General features: G+C 36.0%; 1 protein-coding gene and 1 non-coding gene across 2 annotated transcripts; one reads left to right on the top strand and one right to left on the bottom strand.

Moving 5' to 3' along the window:
- Positions 1-4071: 4071 nt before the first annotated feature.
- Positions 4072-9636, top strand: LOC132556192 (uncharacterized). Its single transcript, XM_060220585.1, has 3 exons — positions 4072-4467; positions 7999-8080; positions 9599-9636. The coding sequence occupies exons 1-3, from the start codon at positions 4072-4074 to the stop codon at positions 9634-9636; spliced, it is 516 nt and encodes a 171-aa protein (XP_060076568.1).
- Positions 5201-5273, bottom strand: Trnaf-gaa (transfer RNA phenylalanine (anticodon GAA)). The gene has a single exon. It is a non-coding gene; the product is annotated as a tRNA-Phe (tRNA).
- Positions 9637-21171: the final 11535 nt, after the last annotated feature.

Raw genomic sequence — 21171 nt, 5'->3', positions numbered from 1 at the left:
AGGAATACATGTATCCCACAAAGACATAGACGGGAGAAAATTATACACCAGTCATCCGTTAGAGGAGCTTGCCACCAAACTCGAAACATTTTTTGACCTGGAATTCAACCATTCAGTTGAAGCTCAGAATGTAGCTAATGGTTACGATCTAGGATGACGAAGCAGACGCGGAATTCAAAGGATATCGGACTTCTAGGTACGGCTTTTTCCATTAGCAAATGTACAGTGGTCATTTACGTAGCATTCGTGGAACTGCAGGTAGGGCATAATAATTATATACCTGTTGTCTCCCTTACGTGCTCTCTTCTTTCTAAACCAGTTAGTACCCACTGCATATCACTCAGAATATAGTGATGTAACGACTGATTTGCCAGTCACCAGTACACTGACCAGGTGTAGTGTCAAGCTGAGCGACTTTCTGGTATACTTCAGTGTGATAACACTATGGAGACTTACACACAAAAATATTACAGCTTCCCGAACACCTTGCATACATCGGGAGAACTCTGTTGATAGGACGTAAACACAACAGAAGTCTAAAACCAATCGTGACACTTGATGCATTGTTTTATATCACATTTCAGTGAAATATGGTGAACAAGGTGGAAAAGTAAAATTCTTTAAAGAAAGACACGTTTATGAATGTCTATAATGTTGGTATAAATGATTCTAGGATTTGTTCGAAAATCATATGTTTCTCCCCCGGGACTATGCAGGGTCATGCAAAAGTGGCCATGTTTTAACAGCACATGCATAGTATAACATGATGGAATATCTTTTGATGTTTTGTCACGAATTTTATGTATTTTCTACGGATCCCATCACATAGAATTACAACACGAGATTGATTGATAAATCCCCGATAATGACATAAAGAATGGATTATATGATTCATGTGTATTTGTGACAAGGACATATTCTTAAAATCACGATGGGAGCATATGAAAATTTAGATATTTTTTCTTGCATTTTACGCTGGCTTGTGATGCATTTACATGCATTTCTTCTCTGATATCTAAAGACCTGTATATGTGATGATCACGTGGATTATAACACGTTGTAGTTTATTTTTAAGGTGGCCTGACTACTAGGATGTACGTATAGTGTTATCACCGTAACACACTTCATTATTCATTTTAGTAGTTCTTTGAATTGTAATCCCGTTGCTGACGTCATAGTGACAGCTGTATGTTCGGGTTACGTACTCTATTTAGATTTGTTTTACATTTTGTTTTATTTTGATTTACATTTGATTTGCATTTATTGCCGAGAGACACATTCTTTATTTTTATTCATTTATTCATAGGAATGTATTACGGACTCAATTAGTCTGAAAGCTTTATAAAAAAAAGACAGTCGAGTTTTGTTGTGAAGTGATATAAATGATAACATTTAATTACCAAGATATGACTATGATAACAGGTGACACAAATTCAGTCTTACTTGCAAGTTTGTTGTTATACTTTTCTGTGTTTATTGCTCCGTCATCTGCCAGGATCATTGCAAGGCGAAGTCTCCTTTTAGCAGCTGGTTGTTACTTCACTGAACAACATACAGGGGGCCTGTTGTATGCCCTCCAGGGCAATTGTGGTTTTAAGTTGTTACAATGTAACACGAAGGCAAATAACAGTTGCAACAGTACAAGTTAATAGCGATGCATTTTGAGACTGACAACAGTACGTAAATTATCTATTTTCTACCGTAACTCAGACGAGTGTATAAAATGTTTACCATTATAGTTGAATGACTCCAGCGATATTTTCGGACAGATTATAGGCCAAACTGTTTGGATTTCGAAAATGTCCGTTTTATTTTTCATATTGTCCATACTAATTTACAATGAAAGGGACAACATATTTTCAAGCAATTAGGCGGGGAAGGGTTGAAAATAAACAATATGGAGGGGAATGGTTGGGGTATGAAACAGTGAAGCAAGGGAGAGATGAAACAATGAAGACATAGGAGGGGTGAAACAAAGAAGTAGGGGATGGTGTCCGCGAATTTCTAATTTCTACATGTTCAACAGCACAAATCAATACAAGTGTTACGAGGGAACGGTTTAGTCGGACGTTCTAGACTTAACGGTCTATTGTCGATGGACAACTCGTCCGAATTATTCTATGTTCTATCGCCTTCTCTCGCCAACATTGATAGAACGTCAGGATCATTAGGGTAGGTATGGAAATAAACGGGAAATGGTGTACATAGGATTATAATAGAGCCGATTCTTTATCATCTCGTACGCTCAAATCTTCTACTTGTTGTATTATAAGAACTTTTATTCTGTTGACAACCCGAAGAAAATGCTCTAATAGAAGGGAATATACTATGACAAAAGAACTGAATTTTCAGCCAAATAGATTGCATTGCACAACTATCTGGTCGTAATATGTTCAAATTTGAATGTTAAAAACGTTGAGAAGGAGACTTAACGGATAGGTCTTCCATGTACAGTTTGTAATGCGCAAAATAAACAATGCAGAAGATGATGTCGAATTTCATAAACATGCAGTGAGAGGCCAACTGGATATTTATGTGACTGACTATTCTTTATGCTCCCAGATCGAAAGATCGGGGTCAAATTGTTTTTGTGCTGTCTGTTTGTTTGTCTGTCTGTTTTGTTTGTTGTCAATTTTAGCTATTGTACTGTAAGAGATAGTGCTTTCATACTTGGCATGTGTGTTCCTTGTGACAAGACCTTGCCGGTGGTACCAAAATGTTTAACCATGTGTCATTGACGATGACCTTTGACCTACATTTGAAAGAAAATAACATTGGCTATAACTATTGCATCATATGAGGTTTGGTTTTCATATTTGGATATTTATTCCTTGTGACAAGTCCGTTCTGGTGGCACTAGAATGTTTGACCACGTGATCTTGACCGTGGCCTTTGACATACACTTGAAAAACTTGAACATTGACCTTAACTATTGCAATGCAAGAGGTAGGCTTTAATACACAAAGTTAACAAGGTGTGCAAGCAATTAGCACATGCTTAACACAGTACGATTTTTAATGTCCCACTTCAGAATTTGGTTGCAACCGAGGGAATAGTGTTTCATAAACACAACTTGTTTCTTAACATTTCCTGTGAATAAAACTGACGATATATTTATCAAGCTATCATACACAGTCGCTGGAACCACACATTGAGTTGTATACGAAAAAAAACTAGCCTATTCTGTCAACACACTCATAATATAACAAAATCATTTATATTAACACATGCATGTTAAACGTCCTATACTTCAAATCAGTTCATAGTCCAGCAGATCAAGAAACACGCATACACCCGGTTTGCGCGAATTAAATTTCAGGGAAAGTGACGTCACCTTTAAAATCATTACTATGCTAAAATTTACAGTTATCTAGAAATTTACGTAATGGAAAATTTCACATAAAACATTAAACATTTGTCAACCACTCTTAGTGACCAGGGATATATTGACCTATTATGTTAAGATATATGTACATGATACTTAATCTGTTGATAATTCCCGAAAGCTAACGTAATACTTCCTTTTCCACGACTGAATTAGGGGGAAATGTTGATTGGTTAACTTGAATTTAAATACTGTAATATTAACATTAGAAGACGATGGTACCGTAACAGGCAATTGCTAAACGGATTTTTCTCATTTTGGAGATTAACGCTTATATTTAAATTCACCCGGAATCTACACGAATATTAGAGAGAAAAAAAATCAAAGATTTTAAAGACGTCAAATAGTTACATGCCGAGAAATTGTCAGTTCTAAGGTGCAATGTTTTGACAAAAATATACAATCAATTGGCATGCTGTACTATTTTCATCTCGCTCTGGATATCAACATTAAGACTTGAATATTAATGGTCCTCCTTTTTTTAATCGCATGTTAGTGATATGTGTCGAGAAACGGACTGTTTCGAGGGTTGTAATGATGACCTAATTCTTCGCGAAACTAAAACAAATCTAAAGAGATTTATCAGAAGTACTTGAATCTTCAAGTAATACTCTACTTTTTCTCTCTTCTTTTTCAGCACATCGACCAAGGGGAATTTGAATAAGACTAAACAGATGATGGTCAACATGGGTAAAAGAGAAGTAAGGAAGCTGTACACATTTTCTACACCATACAGCCAGTCCATGATAAATCCGTCTATAACGTCAAACCCAGGTCAACAAACACGGACACAGGAAAATGACATGGGATATTTCCTTGACACGTGCGATTCATTGGGTGTAACTACAATTACTGACAGACAGGTCGATTCAACGTCGCTACAAAACAAACACGCTCGATTGCAAATGAAAACTACAAAAGATAAAAGGACAAAAAATGAATGCGAAAAACGGAAAATGACGACATCGGCATCGGCAATGATTGTAGACGGATTGGGAATAGCTGTTCACCAGAAAGTAAGTTCTGTAACCATACAGCAATCATCGAAAAAGAAGATGGCTGTAAGAAAAGACAAAAGAATGGTAAGTTAGTTAAGTGTCGTAATGATATCCTTACACGTGTGAATTGTCATCTTTTGTTTCTTGTGAACCACCTGTATGCTTTGATGAGATGGAATTGTTACACTATTTATTCAAACGTCATATGGTCATTCAAGGTCGCAATGTCACTTAGCATCGACCAGTTAATGTCACAGTTTTAGTAACTGGTTACACAATATCGTTTATTTGAAAAAAATCCCACAATACGATTTTCATTATTAATTATCTGTTTGCCGTTTCCCATCAGTGTAATCGAAGATGACTTTTGATATGACTTTTGTTCTTTTCTGTCTGAAGTAATTAGTATGTTTACACAATGAAGTTTGTCGTCGGTAGATCGTCAATATTTTTCAAAAGAAGCCCTGTGTGGGCTTTCTCAGAGTCTTTGATGAAATTCTCGCTAAATTTGATATTGACCGTTTTTGATGCCAGGAGATAAAGTGTTACATGAACGCAGTTTATGCGTCAGAGAGGATATGTTGCCAAAACACATGGTCTGTCCAGTTTACGAAGCAATGGAATTATGTATTATATTTTGTGGATTATTTTTATTGTCCTCCAGTTCATGGTATAATTTTCCGTTTTGTTTGACATTTAACAGTGCAAATATAGCGGAGAAAATCTTTAAGGAGTATGTTATATTTTTTCTTTGTATTCACGCCCAATGAATGTAAGTGGTACATAATAATTAACTTGAAATAAAAGCAAATACAAATGCCGAAACCCGGGATCGAACCAGGGACCTTTAGATCTTCAGTCTAACGCTCTCCCAACTGAGCTATTTCGGCTAATAGATGTTACAAGACCTCTATCAAATGGTTGAAAAAATGCAATTTCGATATTTATGTAATATTCAACAGTATCTTTGCTGCCAACAGCAAGCAAAATTCTCTTGATTTTCTGATTTTCTAAATCAGAAAAAACCCATTTTAACACTCAATAGAATTATCAAATAAAACAATACCAATAATGAATCGATAATTATTTTATATGTTTTTATGACATCATACTTCAATGTCAGTCGAGGACTGGTAATGATTTTGCATTATTGCATTGCATACCTTACACAAACACCTCGCCTCACTCAGCACTTCTTATCCTGATCTGAAAAGGTAGCAAAATAACTGTAAGAAATGGAAACAACACAGTGGTATAACGAATATCGAAGTATGGTAAATCGGATCTCAAATTTTAACAGAAACAACACAAGTCAAACTCGTCACGAAAACACACACACATATATATAATAATTTCAACGTTTTAATTATATAGGCGAAATCCCTTCTTTATGATGAACATTATTTTTCCTGATTGAAAACAACCCTTCATGGACGATTTTGGCCATGATAAAAACGCCCTAGTTCCATTCTGCTTAATAATTAACAATATGGACCTATCCTGGTTTGTTAAGAAGGTTACCATTAACGTTAGCTGGTTACTGGACGTTTTAAGGTTAAGTCAACATTTGATGAAGGAAGTATCGCCAACCAGAGCTCAGTTATAGTTAATAGCCATACAATTGTGCCACCATTCGTCATTCACTTGTGTGTCTTTTGTACAACCTTTGACACGAAAGCTGCCATGAAAAGGAAATGAAAGCGGTCGTTTACAGTGGGGAACAATAAAATGCTTTTTAGAAGGCACAGTTTTCAGGAGGGTATATAATCAAAATCGTTAAAAATTGTTTGGAATTCTCCTTCTTTTATTCAGTTCTTAAAGTATAAGTTAACTGCAACCATGATTTAATAATACTAAATCTATGACATTATTAGTGGAAGCTGGGATAAATATTTAGTTACAACTACCCAAGTCAACAATAAAATGATGTTTACGTAGAATAAAACAAAGAAAAGTGTAAAGTTTAGCAATTACTTCAGATACGTTGAACATATTTTCATCGATGATGTAAACTGAAACTCTGCCGTGGAATAAACAGGTCGAAGTAACAATTTTAAAGCTAGTCCCGTATAATTAATTAGGTAACTGTATTTTTCCTACACGGTCTCCTCCTTACCTTAAATCGCATTGCACTGGTCGATTCAGCAATCCCAATGATCTGATTTGGGTGATTTATATAATTCCTTTTAATTCATTTTGTTGCTACGGAATTACGTTGCAATTAACTTGATGTTCATCGATTAGTCTGGCTGTATCGATCGTAGATGATTTATTTTACACAACAAAATACCGACAGTTCAACAGAATCTTAATTCAAACTCAATGAAACGGGAGCAAAGTATGAACAAGACTTACACAGACAATCAGGAAACTTTATGATAACACGATCTCTCTGTATAGCGGAAATCATATTTCCTTTTGCAATATTTTTCTGACAGGATTTAGAACATCTTGCAGTAAATAATGACGTAAGATAATTTGCTTCAGAGGGGATAAATCTAGTCAAGCACTTTGTATAACATATATATGCTAGCATCCAAAACTTACTGATTGAATATTTTTGATTGATGCGGAGATGCAATATAGTTCTTTATGAGATGTGCTAATATTGTCACTTAATTTAAACTTCGTGATAACTCTTTACATTAATACATGTAGATTTTAATTACATGTTTGCCTGTCCTGTAATATACTTCTATCACAGATGTCCTTAAAGACACTCATTTTTGCTTAATCAGGATTATGATATTGTCAAAGTTGCTTTATTTTGCTCTGTACAAGACTGTACAAAGCACGAACATGGGTATAACAGAATAACTAATTTAACGACATCACAGAGCAGTGCTGCTGTATTGTTAAATCCAGGAGACGACAGAGGGAACTCAGAATTTTATGTGAAGGATAGTCATACTAATTAGTCAAAACACCTCTTTAGTATCAAGAAGAAAACAGAACATAATTGTCATGAGCATGTTTGTTTTAATTATTATAATTATGGATATCGTTATATTAAATAAAATGGACTTGAAGTGTTTCTTAATGCTATTATTGACAAGAACTGAACATGATGGATATTCATTGCTGATCAATGATTCTGCTACTGAAAATGCGTAGTCTGCTAGTATTGGGAATAAAAATGGTTTGTGTATGGACTTTGTCATCACCGAATAGTTAATCACGGGCTACGTGAAGATGTCATTATCGTGGTGGACGTGGAATCCCGAGAGGTTCTGAATGTCAAAGTAAGGGTTGTTCTTCTATCAATGAAAATATGCACTTCATTAATTGTGCATTGTGCATGGTTTCATTTTAAGCTCACGTCATTAGATTTATTTTCTTTTGTTCTTGACGGCACAAAAACCAAGACAGCCTGTTCTAGGCGAACTAAACTCGAAATCTCCAATTAATTATTTAGAGCTTATCCAAATATAACCGGTCTTATCAGAAATATGAGATAGGTTCATGTATAAGATATGAGATTTCGCCAGAATGTTAAATTGATGATAAATATATTTCACTGGTTTAGCTTTAAGTGATGATCCCTTGGTGAGTTCACTCCGGTATCATTAACTGCTGACCAGATTTTAGTATCTGCACACTGCTTTATTCTTGCAGATGCAGCTAAAGGTTCTCGGAACTATTTTCAAGATGAAACATGAGTTAGACATCATACGACAACGCAGACTAAATTTGGCAAGTAAGTGATTACAGTGTCCTTGTTTACAGTCTTCCAATTTTACAGGTACCATACCATTTATGTAACATCAGACTGATCAGAAACAGATAAATAACTATTACCTTTGCCACCTCTAGGGATAGTTTTGCTAAAAGTAACAATAAGTTTTTTTTTGCCCTGAAAATGTGCATAAAGTAAAGATATCAGACAATTATATTTTTTCATCCTTAATCCGTGTTGCTAAATCGCGACCTTGAAATGAAAAGAAAAGCAAAAAAGACTGACACCGAAGTGGGAAATGCCATTCGATTGCTGGACAGAATAATGAAATATGCACCACGAAATCCATCGGGACAGGCTTCACATCAGTGACTGCTATGATCGGTGTTTAGATATTGGCCTTCAATAACGTTAGTATTCATTATTAATCGTTAGATATTTTTCATTGTGGTTGTACTAGTAATGGGTTTGCAATGATCAAGTTATAATATCATCAATGATTGGATGACGAGCTTAATGATGATGTGTCAGATCGGTACATCTATGTTTTTGAAGAGGTTTAATTGACAGAATCATGACGATTCCTTTTAAATTTGTTTTGTTTACTATCAATTAGTTAAGACATGATAGAGCCGTGGTGGTTTAGACATTGTTCTTAAATCACAGGACATTGAAACGGAGACCTATTTTAAGTGATATCAAATCCTAGTTCTATTATATCAATGAAAACCATTACAGCAATGACACCTGGTTTATAGAAATAGTCAAAGTGACCTTTACAATAATACTACCTTAGCATCCCGATAATCGCCTTTTAAAGGTATTCATATTGTCATACTCATTCATATGTATAACGATTTTTCAACCATTTGAAAACCATAAGTCGCAGAAAAACGACATTTTTGTTTGTTTGGTCTTGCATCCTCGCAACAGCCATTGTCATGCATTATCATATATGGATGGATGTCTTCGGAGAGAAAGCTAGAATAGACAGGTAGGGGAGGAACAATGAGGACAGCAAATCAGTTTTGGTCTCTTCAATGTCTCCTTTAAAGAAGGTAAAGAAGAATACTCCTGATTTTGTCGGCCGCATAACTAGTCGCCTCTAACGACCAGCAGTTTGGGATGATAACAATGTGTATTAAAATCATATCCCTGAATTACAAACTGCTTCATGATATTGTCACACCCAAACAAACCTTTTTTCTGTATTTAATGTCTAGCATTTGCATAAAGGTTACAAGATGGTACCTGAATTGTAACTGAATGCAGAACCCTAACAACCAAGAATTGTTCATGATATTGTTCTTCCTTGAACTTGGTATACTATACAAAAATGATAAAGGTACATACAAAGAATGGTTGAAGGGAGTATTAACTTTGTAAAACGCGTGCATTCCTGACATATATACAGACCACCTGTGTTTAGCTTCTATAGAAGTGAACAGCTATCCTGTAATGCGTGTTAACAATGTTTCCATGTGGTTAACTTTGTCGGCTGGAGGATATCCATGTTATCTTACTGTTTTGTTATTACAGACAAACAACACAAAGCACCAGAAAAGCAAGAAGAATGACCTTCATAGATGTTTCATGTTATATATGGAAGGTTTCCAAGATCATAAAGACAAACGTGATGGGGAAAAAACTAGACCTAAATCGAAATCTCTTTCCGTAGTATTACGTTAATATAACAGGTAAACCACTGTTGCCTTCGTCATTGATGACCTAACACGATCAATTTCTACAGTAAGTAAACTATTCAAAGTCATATAGGACATTCCTTGTATTCTTACTCTCTTGGTAATGTATATTTCACGATGTTGATTACTTACAAGACATCTGTTGCACACTGTAATACTTTTGTCGTTATGCTTGTTTACAATGTATGTGTTGCTCTTATGTCATTACCCTGTTACGATTTACACAAACTTTGCATTATTTTGTTGTACGTATATTTACCAGATGTAAACATAATATTGTTGTTATATTATTGTATACTTGAAATTAATAAATGTTGTTACAGTGTGAAAACTTTGTAGTTTCGTGATATTTTCTTGGCTCAAATGTAACATAATACTGATCTGATCATTCATCCTCTAATTTTGGTACACGATGAGAAAACATCAAAGATTTGATAATGATTTAAATTGTGAATCATTTTTTATATTGTCATGCTTTTTAGGTCGCTTGAACCGAAGAGTTAGGATGACCAACATGTATAGTCATCGTGTCTGGCGTCTTGCACATCCGCTTTTCCTATTCTTTTCATATTTTTAAATCCATTGAAATTTCAAAAATGGGATTCAGTTGAAACTAGCCAGAAATGACCATGAGATAATCCTAAGTCTGATTATTTTGGGAGATCGGTCCGAAATCCAATATGGCCGCTGTAGCCGCCATCTTGAAAATATCATACTTCTTTTCACATTTTCACATTGATATGGATAAAAGGACATAACTTAACGGGATTCACTTAGTCATATTCACAACGTAGATATTGTCTATATTAAGCCTAATGGGCTCCCTTTCTAAGATAGAAAAACTGTATGCGGTTCTGATCGAATAGATATTTTAGATTTAACTGTATATGTGTACAACATTAAAAAATTGTATGTATTGGCAGTCAAAATCATACACAGACCATTTAACACTGACATACTGTTTATTGGCGATGTTTCGACCATGAATACTTCTATATTAATTGTCTCTTGCTCAGAAGACACGATAAATAAAACTTACAAATATTTATGTAAATCAGAATTCTCTTGTTAGCATTATTTTTTATAGCGATATTTTTTTTATATCTCCAGACCCTTAATTACGGGGAACTGCTTTATATAGTCTTGACAGGCCTGTAAACTGAACCAAAGTGTTATCTAATCATACCTTTGTATTCCAATATTCCAATTAAAACGAAAGAAAACATGCTACATATATCAACCAGGTTGATAAGATAAACACACGGGAACTTGAAATCAAAGACACCACTGACATTTGTTCTTCACTTGTTTGTTTGTCTTTGTTTGTTGAATTTATCTCCCAATGAAAAGCCGGATCGCTTGAGGCTTTGAAGTAGCTAGTGGCTACCTTACTGAACAACATACGTGAGACACGTCGCATACAGTCCAGAGCAATTAGGATAAAGTGTCATGCCAAAGGAGACAACTCAAGACATCACAAACCGATTCGTTTCTAAACACAAACCACCACGTATAAGAAATGTCGAACCACGCACCTCGGATCGTTAACTGAGGTTGTGTAGGCCAACACTTTAACCAAATATCGTGACCCCATGAAAATTAAAAATGATAGTCTATCACTAAGGTCTATTGGCATCTTGTTCAGTTCGACCTCCCATTTTCCAGACCGTAACATTCATGCTTTCTTAATGTATGTCATTTCCATGACGCAGAGAAAGTGATAGGGAGCACATACAAGAAGACTAAATGATATCGTCATCATAATTTCATTTCATATCCTAATTCTAGTTTCGTTTTGAGATTTTAAGAATGGGTGTCCCCTTTGTTTATCCCGAATAAAGAGATTGACGAGTTATTGTACTCCATTTCATTTCACAAATCGTCACGTATCATACATGCTTCTGAAAGAAATTTTAAAGAGATCTGTCGTAGAGTATGCAGTAAACGTTCTAATACCCCAATGCAACCCAATAACAATAAATGCTTCGTACATTGACTTTGGAAAAAAAGGCATTCGATTTGGCTTCTACTCAATATTAACACATCTCTGTAAAATATATGATTGCATTGTGTGTACATTTTCTTCTTGTAGAAGATAGTGTGGTAAAAGGTCTGACAACTTAACTGATCGATTTTCATTGTCACGTCTCGGTCTTAGATAAAGTTATTCTCACTGGGGTTTCTGATGAAGAGCGATTTGACCCGTTATACGAGTTGCAAAATAGTTATATGTAGGATTTGTTGGATTGCTGTGATTTCATCTTTTCAATTGATTAGTTTCACCGCCTACGTTCATTACTCATGGTTCCCGTTAGTCACCTACTGGTGCCGTTGTAGACATATTACCAATACTGCGTGGTAGTGAACCCATGGAAATCTGAATCATTTCGCTGTATCTTTGTTACTTCTGTTTCATTTTATTCATACTACTCCTATCAGAAACTGTCGTAACATGAAAGCTAAGAACAGAATGAATCGTATCAAAGAAATACATCGTAGATATACCCAGAGTGATGGAACGGTTGTCGACCGCAGTCATACCGTACAATATGAATGTCTTGTAGAGGACAGAAGAAGGTTAACTGTATTGATTGTTGCTATCGTGAAGACCTTTGTTTGAAGAACTGATTCCTGTGCATTGGTGATCAAGTAGGTCAAATGGCATTAACCGGATTGCTCTCACTCTCTCTCTATCCAGTGTAAATAGTGCATGTTGCTTCTCTTGTTACTTCAGTCTGGACAATGACATAGTTTCTGATGTCTCCAACATGCCATAATTGGATAAATAAAAAGGGCCAAAGTGTTGTCTGGAAAAGGAATGAATAAATATGAGCTTCACGTGTTTTCTCATCCGCAATATATTGTCGGTACAGGCAATAATGATGGCCTATCAGATAAAGAATGCACTGTTTCAACTAATTTCATGTCATGGTACATCACCTGTCGTCTGTCCGCCGTCTGATATACCTAGCCAAGCAATTCAGTAAAATGCCGGGACCGGAGAAATGTGACAAAAGTACGTCGAGATGAGGATAGTAACCATAGCATATGCAATTGAAATGTTGTCGATTTGCATATATAGTCATTCCCATGACCTTGACCTGATGATTTTATTTTCAAACTAATTCGTCATCCGATATGGCAGTCTCGACGTTTATTACAATTCACTAGATCAATGGCAACCGAGCTTCATTTCCACGGTGTTCTTATGGTCATTAACATAAGTTTGTGAATTTTTAATTGATGTAAAATAACTTTCAACAACTGGTTTCCAGTTTGGTAAAGACTTGATTCTCACCAAAATGATCTCATTGAAAAACGTTTTTTTATCCTTGCACGATATGATTATTAGCGGTTTCTTTTTTGTTTTGTTGTGTGTGTTGCGTGTGTGTGTGTGAGTGAGGGTGAGGGTGTGTGTGTGTGTGTGCTCAAGATAACCTCATAACTTACATATACTTAATCATATATTTGAGATCCGGTATCTGTTTATGTACAAACACTTAACATTTCCAAGTATTGTAAACGCAGTGACAAACCGTGATGATTAGGTATTAAAATTATTGCGTTTCTTTTGACATGATTTCCAGTTATGTATTTATGTGTGTTCATGGACGAATGAATTGCATTATAAATAAAGTATACTAATAACTCATTAAAAATTCATTAACATCTGGTATTTTTGTATTCTTTATCAGTTAGAAAGTATAGTATACCTGAATTAATAAACTCAATGTATTCCCTTGAAAATAAGAACTCTTGTTATTTTATGTTTGGTACAAGATTTTTATAGTGAAAGAAAAGTGTAGATTTAGTGTTATTCCTGGTTTACAGCCTCCGGGCGATTTTCGCTCTCACTGTAGTGTTGAACTATATGTTCTCATAATGCGAGATAAAAATAGTTCCGTACGTATATGTAGATGGTGTTTAATTGTAAATAATGTCTAACCAGATTGTCGGACAATAATACACGTATCACGTTGAACGGTTCTATATGGCCATTAACCTTACAGCTATATGTCAATGAAATTTTTTATTAAAGAACGATTCGAATTGCAAACTGGCAAATCAAGATAGTATTCGACTGAAATACACTTAGATGTTCAAATTTGAATAAACTTACTCGTTGTATACCGGATATCGTCTGTATTGTTGAAAACAGAGGAGTAATCCAAAAGGTGTTTCCATAGTAATATTTTAACGCCAAAATTTATGTGTATAAGTTAGAACTGAAATGCGCATATTGGTTAATATAGCGACTTATAAGGAAATACAATGTACTCGTTGACTGGTTTCGTCGTTAAAGCTTTTTCTATACTTGATAAACGCGGAAATGGACAGGAAACTCCATCGTCACAAGACGTGTGACAAGGTAGGTGTGTGTAGACATATTAATCAAAATATGTGGTTGTCAAATGAAATGTGACATGGATAGTCCTTTGATGTGTATTGTGTCGAAACAATACTTCACAAAATTCATTTGTCATTTAACACACTTCTTGGTTTAGAAATCACTAAGTGAAATGGAAACTATTGAACACCGTATGTCATCTTAACTCGGTATCAAAAAACAGTAATCACCCGTTAACAAATTCTTATTCAAACTAAAAATCAACCAAGAAATGACAAAAAATGAATGAAAAAAGAAACATTTACACGGATACCGTCAATAGAAAAAGTATAAGAAGGTGTTCAAGAAGTTCCTGTTCTGGAAACCACTAGATATGTCAATGATTATCTACACACCTCAACTTCATATCGTGTAAGACAATCAAATGATTCTCCCTTGAGATCATTATTGGGTTGAAAAATCTTCACCAACAAGTTCAGAACGAGTGAAAATCTATAGGAAAGACATTTTGAACCCAAAGAAGACACTGGAGGCGAGAGAATTTGTGGGAGAGGTAAAAGTATTCGCCAATCTAATGCAGAGCAAGCCTAGTACACACGAACATATGAAACTAAGGTGAACTATTATCATTATATTGTGTACTGGTAGGATAATACTGGTAGTTCAGTTCATTAGAGCTTATATCATGCACAAACATCCACATTGATAAGGTACCAACATGATGGGATTAATTGGACAGACAGTGGGCTCAACGAGAACTTGTTAAATAACTATCAAAGTCGGTTATCGGTTTGAAATCCACAACGCAAATCAAGAGTCTATATCAACGATCTACACAAAATATGTCGGCATAGCATCATTATATGTACCGGTTTTACGTGTAAACAATGGCACTCTATCAGTACATCTTCCAATGTTTCGATAGATTAATATCGGCTAGTCCTAGTGTTTTAATTGTTTCAGATAATCATCCGAGGATTGAAAAACCAAAACTTTGATTTGTACACGATTATGACACCTCATAAAATTATCAATCATAGACTCTGCCTATTGATAAACTCATTCCTTATTCCTACTACTTACTACCATATACGATGTTCTTTTCAACCACATCAAGCATATATTCTAAAAGTGAGATCAAATGATTCAGGAACATAATATTTTTCTTCTTTCACTGATCACGGGTTTCTGTTTCAGCGATTCCAGTGTTCATATTTTCCTCTCGTTTGATCCAGTTTGAGTTTGAATTCGGATACTGTTGGGATATCGGTATTTTAATTAATAGATTATTAACTACTGGCTGTGCTAGCTTCGTACTGCCATATACCTGATATTGTTGAATCATGGTAACTGTCATATAGTCACAATACATACTCAAAATTGAGATTAAAAGGGATGCATATTTGCTTCACCAGTTTTCAATCTGTAATACCTATTGATAGTCGTTTTACTTTTCATGTGTGGCTGTGTCAACATTTCCATTTTTCAAATTTCGCCCCCCCTTCATCGATTTTGATTTAGAGTTTTTTGTTTAGGCATGGGTAGATAACTTTGATAAACTTAACTTTATTGTAACAAGAGTTCCTTGACCATCGTGCATACCCACCTGAAATGGATATCAAGGACACCGCAGCTTGCATACCGCAATCTTTACTTACTGCAAAAAAAACAATAGGGACAGCTTTCCACCAAGCTTGATGATAATCATAATGATTTCATTTTCCCAATTGTGAATGTTCCATTTCTGGATAGCAGTATTCCTTCGTGCATCTCGAACCTACTGTGTATATTTCCTTGTGCGCTACGAAGTTGGAGGTATGTGATGCTCTTTAGTATACCAGGTGGTTCCGATGGCATCGTTTCGAGAGATGCAGGCTGATGAAGATTGCCTTATTTTTCCAAATTGTTTTTTTAATTCTCAAATCATAACTATATATATATTGTGCATCCTAGAGCTGTTTAGACTTTATGTACATGTATTTACAATTATCTACAGTAACAAAATGACTACTTTTTCCAACACTTAAATCTCTAATAAATTTAACTGGATAGTCGTCTCTACCTTTAGTAGTTTAAAACCAGAACTACACTTCCATAATATCAACAGGTTGTCAACAGTTGTAGAACACTGCGCTTAAGCTTGTGTACTATTAGCATGCAAGCCTACATATGCTTAAGGACCATCAACAGGATTCCTCTGCACTTGTCTAACAGTAAGATGCATGGATTATCTACTGGATTTGTCTGTAGTTACAGAACATCAAAAGGGTGCATTTACATGTGCTGATTACCAGCATGACCAATTTTCACATGTAGAACTTCTGTAGAACATATCTTCATTTTCAGAACATCAGCAGGATTGTCTACACTTGCAGAACATCAGCAGGATGTGTCTACACTTGCAGAACATCAACAAGATGTCTCTACACTTGCATAACATCAGTAGGATGTATCTACACTTGCAGAACATCAGAGGGATGTGTCTACACTTGCAGAACATCAGCAGGATGTGTTTACACTTGCAGAACATCAGTAGGATGTGTCTACACTTGCAGAACATCAGCAGGATGTGTTTACACTTGCAGAACATCAGCAGGATGTGTCTACAATTGCAGAACATCTGCAGGACGTCTCTACACTTGCAGAACATCAGTAGGATGTGTCTACACTTGCAGAACATAAGAAGAATGTGTCTACACTGCAGAACATCAGAGGGATGTGTCTACACTTGCAGAACATCAGCAGGATGTGTTTACACTTGCAGAACATCAGCAGGATGTGTCTACAATTGCAGAACATCTGCAGGATGTGTCTACAATTGCAGAACATCTGCAGGATGTCTCTACACTTGCAGAACATCAGTAGGATGTGTCTACACTTGCAGAACATAAGAAGGATGTGTCTACACTGCAGAACATTAGAGGGATGTGTCTACACTTGCAGAACATCAGTACCATGTGTCTACAATTGCAGAACATCAACAGGATGTGTTTACACTTGGAGAACATCAACAAGATGTGTCTACACTTGCAGAACATCAGAGGGATGTGTCTACACTTGCAGAACATCACCAGGACGTGTTTACAATTGCAGAACATCAACAGGATGTGTTTACATTTGGAGAACATCAACAAGATGTGTCTACACTTGAAGAACATCAGCAGGATGTGTCTACAATTGCAGAACATCTGCAGGAAGTGTCTACGTTGTCAGAACACCAGAAGAATGTGTCTACACTTGCAGAACATCAACAAGATGTCTCTACACTTGCATAACATCAGTAGGATGTATCTACACTTGCAGAACATCAGAGGGATGTGTCTACACTTGCAGAACATCAGCAGGATGTGTTTACACTTGCAGAACAGCAGGATGTGTCTACAATTGTAGAACATCAACAAGATGTCTCTACACTTGCATAACATCAGTAGGATGTATCTACACTTGCAGAACATCAGAGGGATGTGTCTACACTTGCAGAACATAAGAAGGATGTGTCTACACTTGCAGAACATAAGAAGGATGTGTCTATACTGCAGAACATTAGAGGGATGTGTCTACACTTGCAGAACATCAGTACCATGTGTTTACAATTGCAGAACATCAACAGGATGTGTTTACACTTGCAGAACATCAACAAGATGTGTCTACACTTGCAGAACATCAGAGGGATGTGTCTACACTTGCAGAACATCAGCAAGATGTGTCTACAATTGCAGAACATCTGCAGGATGTCTCTACACTTGCAGAACATCAGTAGGATGTGTCTACACTTGCAGAACATCAGCAGGATGTGTTTACACTTGCAGAACATCAGCACCATGTGTCTACAATTGCAGAACATCTGCAGGATGTGTCTACGTTGTCAGAACATCTGCAGGAAGTGTCTACGCTGTCAGAACATCAGAGGGATGTGTCTACACTTGCAGAACATCACACTTGCACATCAGATGTCTCTACACTTGCAGAACATCAGCAGGATGTGTCTACACTTGCAGAACATAAGAAGGATGTGTCTACACTTGCAGAACATCAACAGGATGTGTCTACACTTGCAGAACATCAACAGGATGTGTCTACACTTGCAGAACATCGACAAGATGTCTCTACACTTGCATAACATCAGTAGGATGTGTCTACACTTGCAGAACATCAGCAGGATGTGTTTACACTTGCAGAACATCAGTAGGATGTGTCTACACTTGCAGAACATCAGCAGGATGTGTCTACAATTGCAGAACATCTGCAGGAAGTGTCTACGTTGTCAGAACATCTGCAGGATGTGTTTACACTTGCAGAACATCAGCAGGATGTGTCTACACTTGCAGAACATCAGAGGGATGTGTCTACACTTGCAGAACATCACCAGGATGTGTTTACACTTGCAGAACATCAGTAGGATGTGTCTACACTTGGAGAACATCAACAAGATGTGTCTACAATTGCAGAACATCTGCAGGAAGTGTCTACGCTGTCAGAACACCAGAAGAATGTGTCTACACTCCAGAACATCAGCAGGATGTGTTTACACTTGCTGAACATCAGTAGGATGTGTTTACACTTGCAGAACATCAGTAGGATGTGTCTACACTTGCAGAACATCAGCAGGATGTGTTTACACTTGCAGAACATCAGCAAGATGTGTCTACAATTGCAGAACATAAGAAGGATGTGTCTACACTTGCAGAACATAAGAAGGATGTGTCTATACTGCAGAACATCAGAGGGATGTGTCTACACTTGCAGAACATCAGAGGGATGTGTCTACACTTGCAGAACATCAGAGGGATGTGTCTACAATTGCAGAACATCTGCAGGAAGTGTCTACGTTGTCAGAACACCAGAAGAATGTGTCTACACTCCAGAACATCAGCAGGATGTGTTTACACTTGCTGAACATCAACAGGAAGTGACTACACTTGCAGAACATCAGCAGGATGTCTCTACACTTGCATAACATCTTTAGGATGTGTCTACACTTGCAGAAAATCAGAGGGATGTGTCTACACTTGCAGAACATCAGCAGGATGTGTTTACACTTGCAGAACATCTGCAGGAAGTGTCTACGTTGTCAGAACACCAGAAGAATGTGTCTACACTGCAGAACATCAGCAGGATGTGTCTACACTTACAGAACATAAGAAGGATGTGTCTACACTTGCAGAACATAAGAAGGATGTGTCTACACTTGCAGAACATCAGTAGGATGTGTCTACACTTACAGAACATAAGAAGGATGTGTCTACACTTGCAGAACATAAGAAGGATGTGTCTACACTGCAGAATATTAGAGGGATGTGTCTACACTCTCAGAACATCACCAGGATGTGTTTACACTTGCAGAACATCAGTAGGATGTGTCTACACTTGCAGAACATCAGTAGGATGTGTCTACACTTGCAGAACATCAGCAGGATGTGTCTACAATTGCAGAACATCTGCAGGAAGTGTCTACGTTGTCATAACATCAGTAGGATGTGTCTACACTTGCAGAACATCAGCAGGATGTGTCTACACTTATGGAACAGAAAGTTTACTGTGTTACAGTGGTATATTTTGTCATTTTTTTTTTCATTGACTTTTAGTTCAATATTTCCTGTGATATTCTGCACAAATTTGAACAAATGAGCACAAAATATTGCAGCAGTAGTAATCATATCTACCCATTCTAGTGATTTATTTTAATCACTAACTTTTTATGTTTCCCGTCATATTGCTTTTTCTCATTTTTCTTTTCTTGTAATTATATGTTTATCATTATCTCTCACTTTTCACACTTTTCAGGAACAGCGCTTGCAAGTCTCTGTAGATTGATGTATACACAGCTGATGCTTCACATTCTATTTAATATAACTGTAGGTACATCCATGTGATTCTATCACCATGTTCTCCATTTACTGAAAACTAACACCTGTAAATTGATATTCACTTGGTCACAGTAACAAATATGTATTGTTTTATGTAAAACAAAACCAAAAAATTGAAAACATATCAATCTTTATTTTGACAAATGAATTTGTCCCAATAAAGTACAACATAATCACATCTATACACTGTTATCCACTTAGCCTTCTAGAAGAAAGATTGCTGTGTTAACATCTTTACAGACAGCACTATTTCGCCATACACTCTTCCTATCATACAAGTGTTCATACACCAGTCATACTTTAACCTTCATCATACATTTGTTAACCTTTCCTCCACTCTCCTTTACTTTGTTAGATTCATTCTTTCCAGCTATCAACCATCTTGATATTCTTCCATACAACAGAAGTTCTCATTCATTAAGATACTTCCACACCTAACCATACATCATGTTCCTTATATTCATGAGAGTACTTGCTGATTTGAAGCCAACATGTCAGATTTACATGTGTACATAGTATAAAACGTTGAATCTTTAGTTAATAATATTCAACTTTAATCTTCATTGCTTGCAGGTTGCATTTAAATGTATATTTACAGCCTTTTTGAAATTCTAATGGCTTTCATTTTTTTTCATTGAAAAATAAGAAACTTTACGCAAAATCTTGAAGAACTTACAGTTTTACAAAGAAAATTGTGATTTTTTCAAAAGAATTTGTAAAATTAAAATCTACTGAAGATTTTTACCCTGATAGTGTTCTATTGATTTAATAAACATTGGAAAAATGCCAAAATTTGCAAATTATTGACCTTATCAATGTGTTAATTTACACAACTTACACAGAAACCTGCTAAATGATAATATTTTTAAAAAGATCGTTCTAAACAATAATGTACTATGGGATCTTAAAATTGAAGAATAGAAAAACAGAAACTTGAAAAAAAATATTATTGCAGGAATGATCCTACAGCCTGTATAAAATCATAAATTAACAAGGATAGGATGTTTCAACCTGATAGGTTCACTAATGAGTATAAAACCGGGGTCAAGGAAAAGTCGCAGTCTCCTCTTGATGATAAGGACTCACATTGTCCCCAAATTGTTCATCATAATCAACAACAGCATCAACTTCATAAGCATACTGTTATCATTATTCCAAGTAAAATGTTACTCATGTGATTACTTTAAAAAGAAA

Source organism: Ylistrum balloti, unplaced genomic scaffold, assembly GCF_031769215.1.
Source record: "Ylistrum balloti isolate Yb309-2 unplaced genomic scaffold, AGI_CSIRO_Ybal_v1 Utg370554, whole genome shotgun sequence".
Lineage (NCBI taxonomy): Eukaryota > Metazoa > Mollusca > Bivalvia > Pectinida > Pectinidae > Ylistrum > Ylistrum balloti.
Note: the sequence above shows the minus strand (reverse complement) of the source record. Positions and strands in the feature narration are given on the sequence as shown.

What these genes read in the sequence shown, in the direction of transcription:
- LOC132556192 (XM_060220585.1), top strand. Translation starts at nt 4,072, where the DNA reads ATGGGTAAAAGAGAAGTAAGGAAGCTGTACACATTTTCTACACCATAC. An exon ending in TAAGAAAAGACAAAAGAATG is followed by an intron (nt 4,468 to 7,998) that starts GTAAGTTAGTTA and finishes TTATTCTTGCAG; the next exon opens with ATGCAGCTAAAGGTTCTCGG. An exon ending in ACGCAGACTAAATTTGGCAA is followed by an intron (nt 8,081 to 9,598) that starts GTAAGTGATTAC and finishes TTGTTATTACAG; the next exon opens with ACAAACAACACAAAGCACCA.